This window comes from Telmatherina bonti, assembly GCF_933228915.1.
Source record: "Telmatherina bonti genome assembly, chromosome: 17".
In the NCBI taxonomy this organism is placed as follows: domain Eukaryota; kingdom Metazoa; phylum Chordata; class Actinopteri; order Atheriniformes; family Telmatherinidae; genus Telmatherina; species Telmatherina bonti.
This window is the reverse complement of record NC_136615.1, coordinates 23,862,593-23,876,805: the sequence shown is the minus strand read 5'-3', so window position 1 is coordinate 23,876,805 and position 14,213 is coordinate 23,862,593. Positions and strand designations below refer to the sequence as shown.

Sequence of the window (14,213 nt, the reverse complement as noted above, 5' to 3'; positions counted from 1 at the left end):
TAGCACAGCTTAAAAAAAATGTTGACAAAAGTTTCATTTTTTATCATGTATTAAACAGAACTATAAAACCGCTCAAAAACAACATCACTATACAGTACCAAAGAGTCAGACTTTTTTTTTTTTTTTTTTTTTTTTTTTTTTTTTAAATCTTTCCTCACCACAGTCCTCCTCGTCAGAATTGTCAATGCAGTCATTTTGTCCGTTGCAGCGCAGCTCTTTCAAGATACAGATGTGGTTTTTACACATCCACTCAGAATCCTGACAGGCCTCTGTCACTGGACAGTTCTCCTCATCAGAACCGCTTGGACACTGGATTTGTCCATCACAACGAGCCGATGCATCAACACAGGCGACCGTGTCCAAACAAGGAAACTGACCTGGAGGACAGTCAGAACCTGCAGGAGCTGAAGAGGAAAGGTGGTCAATGTAAAAGGAAATGCAAGTCTAAACTATGAGCTAATGTAATATGCTGATGACTGCTGATATGCTTCACAGGTAAATACAGGCAGAGGGTGAGAACAACACCTACCACCACAGTCCATTTCATCAGATCCATCCAGACAGTCTCCCTCTCCATCACACCTCCATGCATCAGTAATACAGCTGCCATCATCACACTGCCACTGGCCTTTAGGGCACCCTACAATTTGTCCTGGTGACATTCAAACAGAACCATGCACGGCACCTAAGTCAAGTCATGACTATCTGGAACAAGTATGCATGAATTCTTGAAAGCCACTGTTGCAATTTGACACTGATTGAAGGAAAAAGGATTATATTCCAAGTTTGTTTTTTATCATTTGGGCTGTAATAGGTTTTCATAGCATGTTTTAAAAAAGTTACAGTAATTGAAATTGTTGGAAACTACAAGTGAAACAAGTTACAAGTTGGTTAAAGTTACATTAAAAATGGCTATAATATCTAAAACACAGTTACAGGATTTGCACTACAAGTTTAAGTCCATGTCGCCTTTTCATCCTACTTGAACTTGCAGCTTTCATTTTAACGCCCTCAAACTGACCTGACTGCAGACTCAGTGATTAGCTTAAATAAAATGAAGATCACCTGATTTTCGCTGAAATCTGAAGACCTGAACATGAATCTACCTGTTACAAGCAGACACTGAGACTCCAGACAGCAGTTCGGAGTTTTGCTTTGCATTTGTTGGGTGAAAATGTCCAAAGGATGCGACATTTCACATGAGCTGTTGCTCGTGTTTTCATTACAAAATGGTAAAAATAAAAAAATAAAAAAAAACTTTGCATTACCTGTGGAAATTCTCAGACTTGCCAGTAAAATGAAACAAATGAACGGACGCAGGTCCATGTCGGCCCGCGCGGCTCATCGAAACACGCAGCGTCACCTGCGTGGAAGCGCTTTAATCAGCTGCTGCTGCTGCAGGTGCGCGTCTGATTGCACAGATCCGTCGTTTCCGATCAGCTGGAAAACGCCAAAATGTAACATTTAGTGTGCAGGTTCTCATTCATGTGTAATGGCATGTAAGGCACGTGAAACATCTTTTTAGATATAATTTTAAATGTTTAAAATTCAACAAGTTCATTGGAATATTAGAATGAACTTCATGAATGCATGAGGTTCAGTTTCCACTGCTGCAGCTCAAGGTTCTAATTTACGTATTTATTTAAACTGATCAATATTTATTTGAAGACATTTTTATTTATTTCAAATAAATAAATAAATAAGAGCTGCAGGAGTGGAAACTGAACCTCATGCATTCATAAAGTTCATTCTAATATTCCAATTTAAATATTTTTAATGACTGTATAATAGCACTGTGGCCTCACAGCAAGAAGGTCACTGGTTTGATCCTTGGCTGGGGAGGGGTTTGGTCAGTGGCCTTTCTGTGTGGAGTTTGCATGTTCTCCCTGTGTATGCGTGGGTTCTCTCCGGGTACTCCGGCTTCCTCCCACCATCCAAAGACATGCATGTTAGGTTAATTGGTTACTCTAAATTGCCCCTAGGAATGAGTGTGAGCGTGAGCGTGAGTGCTTGTTCGTCTCTGTCTGGCCCTGCGATGGACTGGCGAGCTGTCCAGGGTGTACCCTGCCTGTCGCCCAAAGCCAGCTGGGATAGGCTCCAGCTTCCCCGCGACCCTGAATTGGATTAAGCGGTTCAGAAAATGAATGAATGAATAAATGAAATATTTTTAATATTTCAATACAATTTTTAAATAAATAAATAAATAAACAAATATTAAAATACATAAATAAATATTTAGCAAAATAAATAAATTTATTAAGTTATTTATCTATCACAGGCCAGTCAGTCAAATATGCAATAAATAATAATAATGGCAATAACAACAAAAAAATACCCTTGGTTTTTTACACAGTTATATTATACAATAACCTGATCTAATCTATTTACCACAAAAAAACAGGCTACTTCTTTTTTTTTTGATGTGGTGGTTTAAGTTATTTCATTGATTCTTTCTTTTTAAAGTTTGCCTGCACAAAAAAGAACTTTCAAAGACTAAGAGTCTTTTAATGCAAAGTAAACTTTTCTTTGATATTCACAAGAAAAGCTTTCTGCTCTTTCTTCTCTTCTTTGAAGTCAGATGTGCAGCTTTGTCTCATGAACGATCAATGATCATCGCCCCTTAATGCTGTTGTCAGTTGTAACTGATCATATGATCTTATGCTGACTCATCAATCTCTTCATGTCCTTTGAGTATCTATTACTGTTTAGAGTGCATCTTTTTGAGTGATTCCTTTGAAAATTCAATAATAAAAAACTGTACAAAGAGCAGTAAAACCATTTATGAAAAGAAAAGAAACTTATAAAACAATGGCTACAGCTGACCACATTTTAGCTGCCATCATTATTGGGCTACTGCCATCAATTATTTTGCTGTTCATTCTCTAAAAACAAGAAATCGAGTTTCTCCACACTCATAACTCTCAGTCTCTTGTTTCCACACCACCAGGTGCAATATTCTGTTTGTGTATGTCCTGTTCAGTTCTAAGGGCGGCAAGTGTTTTTTCCAAGACAATCTCCATCAAGTTAATTTTTCAAGAAGACATTTTCTCACTGGTTCAGGATTAACTGATTACATTCTCTAAAACCAAAATGAACAAATACTAACACCTCAAATTTGCTTCCTCTTCAACTTTTTGAAGAGGAAGTGAACAGGACTCATGGCAGAAGCAAGGCAGAGAGAAAAACTGTGGAAGAAAAATGAGCAATAAGAGATCGCTAACAAAATGAGACTGAGATGCTAACGAAGTCTCAAAAACATTACAAGTAATGCAGTATTATGTGCTTCAGTGAGGCATGCCTGCATGGTCACATCCTGGACTCTAACATGTCTGTGTTTTAAGACTATAATTAAGCAGACTTTAAAAAGAAAGTAAGTGGAAAGCTTGAAGGAGGTGGAACTGTAGTAATTTTTAATCACCGTTGGTGCCATTCCTGGACATGCCACTGTGAAGGAGAAGATCTGCACAAGGGACAATGAAGTTACATTATGTCCATATTATTTACACAGGCAGTTTATCTGGCCTGACATCATCAGTTCAGTCGTTCCGCTACAAAAAACAGCATCCTAATGCATTCATTGCAACCTCTGGAAACTTCAACGTCTACCTTTCTGCAACATGATCAATATTCCAACAATTCCAAGTGCCAGAGAAAACCAGAGAAAATAAGACTTGTTTTATCCAAATGCTTAAAATTTAAACAGCTTTTCTGTCCTGCTTCCTTTTGGACGATGAGACCATATCTTTTTACCTTCACCTATAAGCCCACCATTCAGCAGCAACCAGTCATCACACAGTTGATAAAACCTAGTGTAATGAATCTGAAGATGCTTTGAAACCACAGATGGGAATGTCCTCTTTTAACCACACAGAGAGGATAATATAACTGAGTGTGACGGATGTTAACTTCAGCAGTGAGACCCCTACCAAATAACAAGTTCTTGATCACCAGTGTTCTGAAAAAGCTGTGATACGTCAAAAAGAAGCCTGCTGGGGAGGAGAAAGGGAGTCATAGACAACAACACAAAAACAACCTGAAACAAAGATCAAGAAGTGCAAGAAGACTTCAGCAAAATGTTAGAAATCCAGCAATGTGAGGGATGTGTGTCAGGGATGAAAAAGATCACAGGTTTCATGTTACATGGGGAACCAGACTGATGGACGTCTTGACAGCTGGACGTCTGGACTTGAGAAACTGCTGCAGAACCCCGGGGCTCTAAAAACTTGCAAAGAACAACTCTGTCAGACTTTATTGGACCTTTTCAACACCAGCTTCAGTTGGAAAAGATTTCTACTGCTGTGGAAAACATCCTCCCTCGTTCCAGAAAAAAAAAACCCAAAAAGAACAACCATTTAAAAAAAATCTACTACAGACAAGCTGCAACATCTCACATCATGAAAGTCTGCTGTTATTGGCTCATTTCAAGAAAACACCTTTCAGGACCCGTTCCAGTCTTATTATCGAAATGAGGTTGGGGTTAAAGATGCCATGCCATTATCTATCTGCTTCAATGAGCCTACTTTCTTCTGGACCAGTAGCGGTTTGAGGATCAAGATTTCTCAAGTGCTTTCAATACAATTCAGTCTGTTCTGTTTAATGAAAAGCTTAATAATTTCCAGATGGATGTCTCCAAACTACCTGGATGTATGACTACCCAACATACAGATCACAGTTTGTGACATTTAAGGGTTGTGTGCCTGAGATTTTTGTCAGAAGCACTGGAGTACCACAGGGGACCATACTCTCACCAGTTCTCTTCCCACTGTATTTCTCAGACTTCCAGTTCAACTCTGAGTCATCTGTAGAAATACTCTGATTACTCAGCAGTCATGGGGCATGTCAGTAATGGACAAGAAGCTGAGCACAGAGAACTGGCAAGTAAATTCGTGAGATGCTGCAGAAGAAATCAGCTCATCTCAAATACAAACAACAGGGATGATTGTTGACTTTAAGAAGAAAAGGAGTAAACAAAACTTTGTTTGCATTCTGGGAGAAGAGGTGAATGCATACAATAGAGTTCAGCCAGACAACACACTAGACTGGAAATGCACACAGAGGGCATCTATAAGAAAGGCCACAGCAGACTCTACTTCATAAGGAAGCTCAGATACACACATACATGCAGCGTATCTTCTAGAAGTCTGCTGTGGAAAGTGCAGTCAGCTTTGCAGTCATCTTTTGGGGCAAGCAGCCTCAGAGCCAAAGACCTTAAGAGACTGAAAACACCAATCCAGAAGGCTGGTTCTGTGCTGGGGAGAACTGGAGCTGCTGAAGCTGAGTTTTCAAAAAAGAATGCTGCACAAGCTGCTAAAGAAGCCTTCACATCCTCCACACAACACTGAAGGCACAACAGAACATGTTCAGTCAGAGACTTCTTCAACTCCACATCAAGACAGAAGAGACTCCAACCAGCAGCCATCACCCTCCAGAAAACCACTAAAATATTCTAAATAAATCTTATAATTACTTTTATTTACATCCAAAAAAAAAAAAAACACCCTACAACAACAATGCAGTTTCCCTCTGGGGTAAATAAAGCATTTTTAATTTCATCTCATTATTCTATTCTATTCTATTCTATTCTATTCTATTCTATTCTATTCTATTCTATTGCATGTATTTAAAAAAAATTGTAGACACGTGTTGTCAGAATAGTTGTTGACAATGACGATCTTTATCAGCCATGACGTCAGCATCCCTCTGTTTTTCCCACGTTTTGTGCTCCAGAAACTCTGAACATGCAACCAGTTGAATTACCTTATTTTCTGATTAATTCTCTCTTTTACTTCTTTTCCCAATTAATCACATATAATCTCTTTATTATTGTAGATTCTTATAAAAAGGGATCTGTGATGTGGAAAAACAACTAGGGGAGAGCTTGACTCTTACACCTTTCAGGCTTCAAAGGCCAGTTGGTTTCGATACATAACGAGCTTGTCACATTAAAGTCTTTGAGCGCGCGTGGATCACACAAACCCATCCACAGTCCTCTGCTTGACTGATCTCTTCAAAGGGCGTCAGAGAGGAGGCGTGTGGTTATAAACCCGCAGCTCAGCTTCACCTCAGGAGCAGTTGAGTTCAGGCTTGGATGTGGTCGCATCACAGTTAGGGATCATGAAGGGTCAAGCAGTGGAGTTTACGTTTTTTCTTCTGGTGGATTTAGCTGTGGGTCTCGTGCCTCAGCCCTCTCCCAGGATGCGTCATGACGCACTGATCCACGGGATGGCTGGTCGGTCCGACGGCTCCAGAGCCAGTGCGCAGCCCAGCAGGCTGCCCCTCTACATGATGCATCTGTATCGAACCATGCTGACCGACGACCGGGTCAGAACTTCTGCTGCCATGGAGGAAAACCCCAAACTCCACGACTCCGATTCTGTTATCAGCCTCGTTGCTAAGAGTAAGTATTTCAATTCAGAAAATGATATAAAACTGGTCTTTTGAATGGTTTTTGTAACTCTTTTGCTTCTTCATTTAAGTCGCAATAAGAAACCAGCGTGATGTAGTATATGATAACTAGTTTTTCAAACATTTGGAACAACTTTATGGTACAAATTTTGCTCAAAATCCTGTGAAACACAAATTTGTTTCGTTTGCCCTTTAATTGAAGCCAGAAAGCAGAGGTTTTACATTATATAAAAATGTTGAAGTACATGGTAGCCAAATACATGGTAAATATCCCCAAAATATTTAGTACTTTTTATTTTACCTTTCGTTAAAGGGACTTATAAAAACCGCATAGTCCAAGAACTGGAATTCTCTGATCATTTTGGGTTGTGTCTCCATGGGTTAAAATGATTAACGATTTTTGTAATTCTGTCTTAAAGCATTACTGATAAACTAATAAGCTAAATAAAAAAATGCTAACATTTGTCTTTTAGGTTGCCAGCATAATGGCAAGAGGTGGTCCATCATCTTTGACACATCCTCCATGTCTGCTAGCGATAGCATCCAACTTGCAGAACTTCGCATCCGCCTACCTGCCTTCAGTGATTCTTCCAGCGCGTCAGTGGACATCTATCACCGATGCTCCGACACCCGCTGCCCAGCGAATAAGCTGCTCCTGGGTCGTCTGAGAGCTCATCCCAGTTCCATGGTCTCACCTTCCTCTTGGAAGGTGTTCAACATGACAGAGATGCTCCTTTGCTTTCTGCAGCAGGAAGCCACCATAGCAACAAAGAAGGATGACACGAAGGTGAAGAAGGTGCAGGAAGAAATCCAGCACCCCACTGCTGACAGGGTCATGATGGTGGTCTTCTTAAGGCTTAACTCAAGCAGCCAGCAAATGCCAACGCTGATCCAAACTGCAGGGCATTCCAAGTATGTCAGCATGGACAGGAAGGGAGTGATGCCCACTTCAAGGGCGAGGAGAAGCAGACCGAAGAGGCACCAACACAGTCAGCAGAGGAAAAAGGTCAGAGCTACTTTTCCTGCTGAAGACGATAAACAAGGCCGTCTGTGCAGAAAGGTGGACATGTGGGTGGACTTTAAGAAGCTCAACTGGAGTGAGTGGATTGTCTATCCTAAACGATACAATGCTTACCGCTGTGAAGGGAGCTGTCCTACACCAGTAAACGAGACTTTTAACCCAACTAACCATGCATACATCCAGGTAAGACTGAATTAAGCTTTATAAATGCATATACTTTAATGCTCTATTTGAATAGATGTGCTCTAATCTGTAGTTTTATATTCATTATCCTCTTTCCAGAGCCTGTTGAAGCTTCACCACAGAGACAAGGTGCCATGTGTTTCCTGCGTACCCACACGCCTGGCTCCACTTTCGATGTTGTACTACGAGAATGGGAAGATGGTGATGAGACATCATGAGAACATGGTGGTGGAGGAGTGTGGCTGCCACTGAGGTGGCAAACCTGCAAGGCATTTAATGAGAGAAACATTTGACTCATTCCACATTCAAAGGAGCCCCGAAGAGGACGAAAATTCACAGGCACTTTATAGTAACGTCCACTCTGCTCATTACTTATTGAAGAACTGCAGACACATAGCTTGTTGATCATTTCTGGAAGAAACTAGGCTGGCCTACATTGTGTCATTTAATGGTAAAATCAACACAAAAAGCACAATAAGGTCACCAACTGAAGCACTACAGAATAACCGGTTGTACGCAATATCTGCGGCGTACAAACTGTTCTTTTTAAGCTCAAAGACTTGAACTGACAAATATTAAAGTGATGTAAATGCTTTGAGAAAATTGAGTCATAGTGACTCATAAGTATGTTTACTATGAATTATAATACAGTAAACTTTTTGTCTATTGGATATTGTGTTGCTGTTTTTTTTTTTAACAACTGCTCATAGAAGTTAATGAAGTTTATGATTCTTTTCCAACTTAATTTCACTGCCAAAAGATTTTAATATCAATTAAAAATGTAGAAAAAATGTGTGAGATGTATTTTATAACACAAAATCTAAGTGCATTTGTGTTTAGTTCATTATTTTTACCTATTACTTATGCTATTTAGTGTTGTATTATTAATAACGCCTTTTGCTGTTGTATTATACATAGTCAGAAAGCCTGATTCGTCACATTTATGATATAAAGCTTGTAAGGATCTTGCATTTATGAAATGAGGAACACAACTAAATATATTGAGTGACTTCTAAAAAAAAATGTGCAGAATCCACTAAAATATTGTCTTGGTATGCACTCTAGTGAATCATCACCTCCAACATTTGAGAGTGGAGCAGATATGACACCAGGGAGTCCAGACGCCAACCTATTTGAAAACTTTTGGGCTTAAGTTGAACATGCTGTACATGCTAGAATAACCAGCACAGATATGCTGGTTCATTTTCAGCAACTCCTGATTGCCAAGGGGTATGCTATCTCAAAGCTAAATGTCATGTCAGTATAATTATAACATAGGATTGTAGAAATTTGCATAACTTGCATAATTTAAACACACACAAAAAAAATCCTGTAAAATAAACTAAAAACCTATATTTAAAGAGAATTTGACTGTTGTCGGTTTAATTAAAAAACTATCAGTAATTTGTCTTAATTTTTTTTTTTTTTGAGAAACCACGGGTTTGAGTTATACAACTGGTGATAGCATAAAGCTGTTAGGTGTGAAAATCTCTAGTTTGAATGTCTCACCATTCGATGTTCGAAAACATGAAACTCCCATCCAGTAGATGGCAGTAATTCCCACCACTGATACACACAGAAACCAGTTAAATAAGTTGGAAACATAAAAGATAAATTCAGTAATTTTAGCAGCTGAAATCTAAAAATTACTTTTAGTCTTTCTCATAAGAAGATTAGCTTATTCAGCTAATACAGCACATATTCATTTAGCGACATCTTACCAACAAAAACAACAGCTTGTTTCAATCTATGGTGTATAAGCTAGCCAAGAAATGTTAATGGTTCAGTTCCAAAAGTGTATTTTTCCATGACTTCGTTTTTGATGGGAAAAAAAAAACCATACAGTTATCTCAAAGTTAAAGATAAATCAAAGAAATCAAAGATAAATCCACCTTTTTGAATTAGGAAATCAGTGTGTGTGTGTGTGTGTGGAAAAAATAATTTATAAACAGTTATTAGTTATTGTAAAATAACAAAATAACAGTATTGTTCTAAAATGTGTTCACAAAGAATGAAGACAAAAATGAGTCCATGCGCAAAATATTATTTAATTTTAACAAAACTTTGACTTGTTCTACGGTAGATGATACAGTTAAGATGCATTAAGGTGAAAAAAAGTTTTATCCATCAATTAATGCTGTTTTATACAAATAAATTTAATACATGTTAGGTATTACAAAAAAAAAACCAAACCACAAACTTGTTTTCGGAACAAATCTGAAAAAAATATACGGCTCAATGAGACCAGAACTGTTATTTAAACTGATATCTGTCCTCAAAGCTGGCTCTTATCAGATGTCCATTTCAAACTGGGCATCTTCCCCTGTAATAAAAGACACTGTGGTTATTTAGGGCAAATGCATTTAGCTAATAACAAGGGACAGAAATATATCTTTACAGATGTCTTTACCTGCACTCTCCTCTGTATTCACATCATGGTCGTTGTTGTTGTTCGGCGTCTGTTCTGGTTGGTTTGCGTTAGAGTGGGAGTCAGGGTTGAGCGGCCTGGTAACCCCTGGGATATCAGGCAGGTTGGGGGGTGTACGAGTCAGAGGAGATGTCCGACACTGCAGGAGGAACTTCCGATCGTAGATGATTCTAGTACCTGAAGTGGAGCCAAGGTGGGCAAAGTCATGATTTGTCAAGAAATCCGAACACTCAATTTCATGCAGCACCAAGACCAACCCAAGTGTTCAATATTTGAAAACACCTGGGTTTTACATTGTAATATTAATTAATGATCAAAGAAAAATAGTATCATACACTTCTAGTATCTCTCAGACAGATCATTTCATTTCTTGAATAATTACACTATTTAATTGTAGAACAAACACATCTAATAGATTTGAACATGAATAATGTAAATTAGAAGGAAGTAAATATCAAGATTTGTCTAAGACCAAAATCTGCTCACAGATGCATTGAGAATGAGCATCTTAGAACAATACTAATTAAATGTACAAATATTTAAAAACACATCAAAGACCTGTAGCTGGAAGGAAAAAAAAAAGTTAAATCTAACTTGGAAATAATTAAATAGATCAGCTGACATTAAACATTTGTATATATATGAGAAAATAAATGTGATTTAATGACAGTAATTCATTTTAAAATTATATATGGGTGAATAAAATAAAATAAATCATCATCATCTTCTGCTGCTTATCTGGGGTCAGGTCGCAGGGGCAGCAGCCTAAGCAGGGAAGCCCAGACTTCCCTCTCCCCAGCCACATTTGCCAACTCTGCACGGGGGATCTTGAAGCATTCCCAGGCCAGCTGAGAGATATAATCCCTCCAGCGTGTCCTGGGTCTTCCCCGGGGTCTCCTCCGAGAGGGATGTGTCTGAAACACCTCACCAGAGAGGCATCCTGACCAGATGACCGAGCCACCTCAACTGGTTCCTCTCGATGCGGAGGAAACTCCTTTCAGCCGCCTGTATACGAGATCTCGTTCTTTTGGTCACGACCCACAGCTCATGACCATAGGTGAGAGTAGGAACGTAGATCAACTGGTAAATTGAGAGCTTCGCCTTCTGGCTCAGCTCCTTCTTCACCATGACAGACTGGCGCAGAGTCCGCATTACTGCAGACGCCGCACCGATCCGTCTGTCGATCTCACACTCCATCCTTCCCTCACTTGTGAACAAGACCCCGAGATATTTAAACTCCTCCACTTGAGGCAGGACCTGACTCCCGACCCGGAGGGGGCAATCCACCCTCTTCCGGCTGAGGACCATGGTCTCAGATTTGGAGGTGCTGATTCTCATAAAATGAAATAAATGTTGACATCAAATGTACCTAAATCTAAGAAAATAAATGTAATTTATTTAATTAAATAGTTAGTTTAAGTAGTTCATCTTAAAATTAATCGTACACACTTTTTAATACAATAAAATAAAATAAATGCAAAAAGTTAATCAAATGATTGTTTGGATAGGCAAATTAAATTAAATTCCACAAAATAATCTATTTTGAATTGAAACATATAAAAAAAAAATCTGCAATAATATAGAATAAAATGAAAGAAAATAATCAATGTCTCAACATGCTTTATGATCACTGAGAAAAAGAAAAGAATAAAGAAAAGATTGATTAACAAAACTAAATCAAATCAAATAAATCTTTCAATCTTAAAATCACTCATATATGTGTGGATTTATAATAAAAATGATCTAAAATACAAAGGAAGGATCAGACAAAAAGACTTTGTTGTAAAGAAGTAACAAAAATAATTACCAGCCAATATAACTATACAAGAAATACAAACCTTTAATTTCCACACAAACCTGTGAAGCCATAAAATGAAAATTAAATCAATTATGTTGATCATCACACCATTCTCAATCATCCCTCCACCTCCCACACAAGCAAAACGAAAATACTGAAGTTTTTACACATGCCCCAACTTGCCCATGACCAGTAACCTAGTTTTTCTCATCTACCCAGTGACCCAGATTCATTTTATCTCTTTAAACTGTCCCACCTGCTGATGTTACAGAACACTTTATCAGCGCTAATGAACATGTGCATCTGTGTCAGGTTTCCCACAACCACTGAGGGAAAACGGTCTTTTTCACTGTTTTATCACCTCGCTGGAAATTTTCCCAAGGCTCCAGCCTGTTCATGCTTATGTTAAGTATTGAATTAAACATTTTGAACATTGATGAACATAGCTGGCTTCCTGCATGAGCTGAACAGTAATCCATTTTATTGGTAGGTTTAATTTAACACAATTTTCCTTATTATAAAGACCCTAAGTTATTACATGTTCCTGTTTTATTGTTGGAATTTCTTTGAGGAAATGTGCTGCCACTGTGACCACATGGAGCCCACCTACTAGTAAACATGTTGCTGCCTCTCAACAACAGCCAGCTGTAAGTGCAGCGCTATAAATAGCTTATGACTGAGTACATGCTGTTGCTTCTCTTTTTAATGTCACCAAATCTGTTCTTCATATCTGGCCATTTCTAATAACCGATTCATGTAGTTTAGTATGAAGCACAGTGTCAGATGATGTGAACAGAACCATCAACTTCATGGAAGGTACAAGTGTGAAGTCAGAGGAGGAGCACATTTATGTATGTGGTACATGTTATGTAATGATATGGTAAACTACTAGCTGACAAAAGTTAATAAACGTGTGTATGTGTGTACAAGGCCGGATTATCCAATAGGCCCAGGAGCCCACTTGGGGCAAACACCAGCAGTCTGAACATGAAACAAAATGTACATAATAGACAAATAGTTTCACCAGTGTCTAGTGTATTGCTATTGGTACCATTGGCTGAGAGATGTTAGAAATGTTGTTTCACAGTATATCATTCACAATATTCACAATGTTGCGGTGGCTAAAGGGGGCCCCTGGAACACTCTGGGCCCAGAGGCCTGTGCACTTTTAATCCGGCCCTGTGTGTGTGTGTGTGTGTGTGAGACAGAAAGGCTGTAAATTGCACAGCAGGACATAGATGTGCTTTAAGCATTCCTGAAGCTCAGATATGGTTAACAGGAACATTAGACATATTTCACACCTCTAAATAAGTCTAAAAAGTATTATTACCTCGATAAAGTACTAAGTGACATGATTACCTCCCGGAGTGGTGCTGAACAGAGTTCCTCCTGGAGTGGTGGAGTAGTCCTGCGGCATGTGGGCAGCATCGTGAATGGCGATCCGCCTGACAGCTGGGATCTCCCTGCTCCGCGTGGTCTGGCCTCCTGCTGACATCTTCGACTCTTTCAGACACCTCCACACCGCAGACGGTAACAGCTGCCTTCAGCGTTGCTTTAATACTTTGGAGGACGCTATCAGGGAGCTGCTGGAAAGCAAAAGTTACCTTGATCCTCCATGTGGTCGAGACAGACCCAAAACAACTCAGTGGCTTCCTACAAAACATCACGTGAGAGGAAGGGCTGTGATTGGGCTGAAGCGGGGGGCGTCACACACAGTGGAACTTGTAGTTTTCCCTCACGTCCCTATTAAACTGTGGAGCTAGAGGAGGAGCTGGAAGGTGGACCAGATTCTTAATGTTGTATAAAAGAGATTAAACGTGGACCAGATTGTTAATGTTGTATAAAATAAACGTAACATCGCCAAACCAACTGCTTAAAATGAACATTTGTCCACAAACCAACAGGGAAAATCTCCTCTGCTATGTTATGAGAGGTGGGTGACACAGGGTCAATATTCTATTATAAATAATGAAAATAAAACCGATATTCAGCTGTGAAACAAACAAAAATGACAAAGTTTGTATTACATAAACATTGGCAGCGGTTTTGTTGTGCCATGAGATTTTTACTGCAAAGATTCTTTACAGCAATTGGCTGTTTGTTTGTTTTTTCTATCTGTGCTTTTGGTTGTAAAATTGCTGTTTTTTGTTTCCTTTTTCTTTTATTCCATTCTCGCCTGCTTCCCCCCCTCACTGTCCGCCTCTCCTTTCCTCCCTGGTTCTCCATTGGAAGTCTAGCATTTAACTTTATTTCAGCAATAACCAAATTTAGAAATAAAGAACAATACTCAAATGTCAATGTGATTGTCATGTCTACAAAGCCTTATTCCCGCTATATATAGTATGTGCAAATTTGCTTGGACCAATGCAACTGCAATT

At 39.0% G+C, this 14,213-nt stretch overlaps 2 protein-coding genes across 2 annotated transcripts; one reads left to right on the top strand and one right to left on the bottom strand.

Annotated features, from left to right (window-relative positions):
- Window positions 1–335: 335 nt before the first annotated feature.
- Window positions 336–7,861, top strand: LOC306768129 (nodal homolog 2-A-like; the record flags this gene model as incomplete). Its single annotated transcript, XM_079256361.1, has 5 exons — window positions 336–426; window positions 496–512; window positions 6,184–6,397; window positions 6,879–7,609; window positions 7,709–7,861. 5 exons carry the CDS (start codon window positions 336–338, stop codon window positions 7,859–7,861), a joined length of 1,206 nt encoding a protein of 401 aa, XP_079112487.1.
- A 1,776-nt stretch (window positions 7,862–9,637) lies between these two features.
- LOC306768707 (eukaryotic translation initiation factor 4E-binding protein 2-like) lies at window positions 9,638–13,491 on the bottom strand. The gene is made up of 3 exons (XM_079257124.1): window positions 13,195–13,491; window positions 10,020–10,214; window positions 9,638–9,932 (listed from the first exon to the last, which is right to left on the bottom strand). The coding sequence occupies exons 1-3, from the start codon at window positions 13,328–13,330 to the stop codon at window positions 9,901–9,903; spliced, it is 363 nt and encodes a 120-aa protein (XP_079113250.1). The 5' UTR covers window positions 13,331–13,491; the 3' UTR covers window positions 9,638–9,900.
- Window positions 13,492–14,213: the final 722 nt, after the last annotated feature.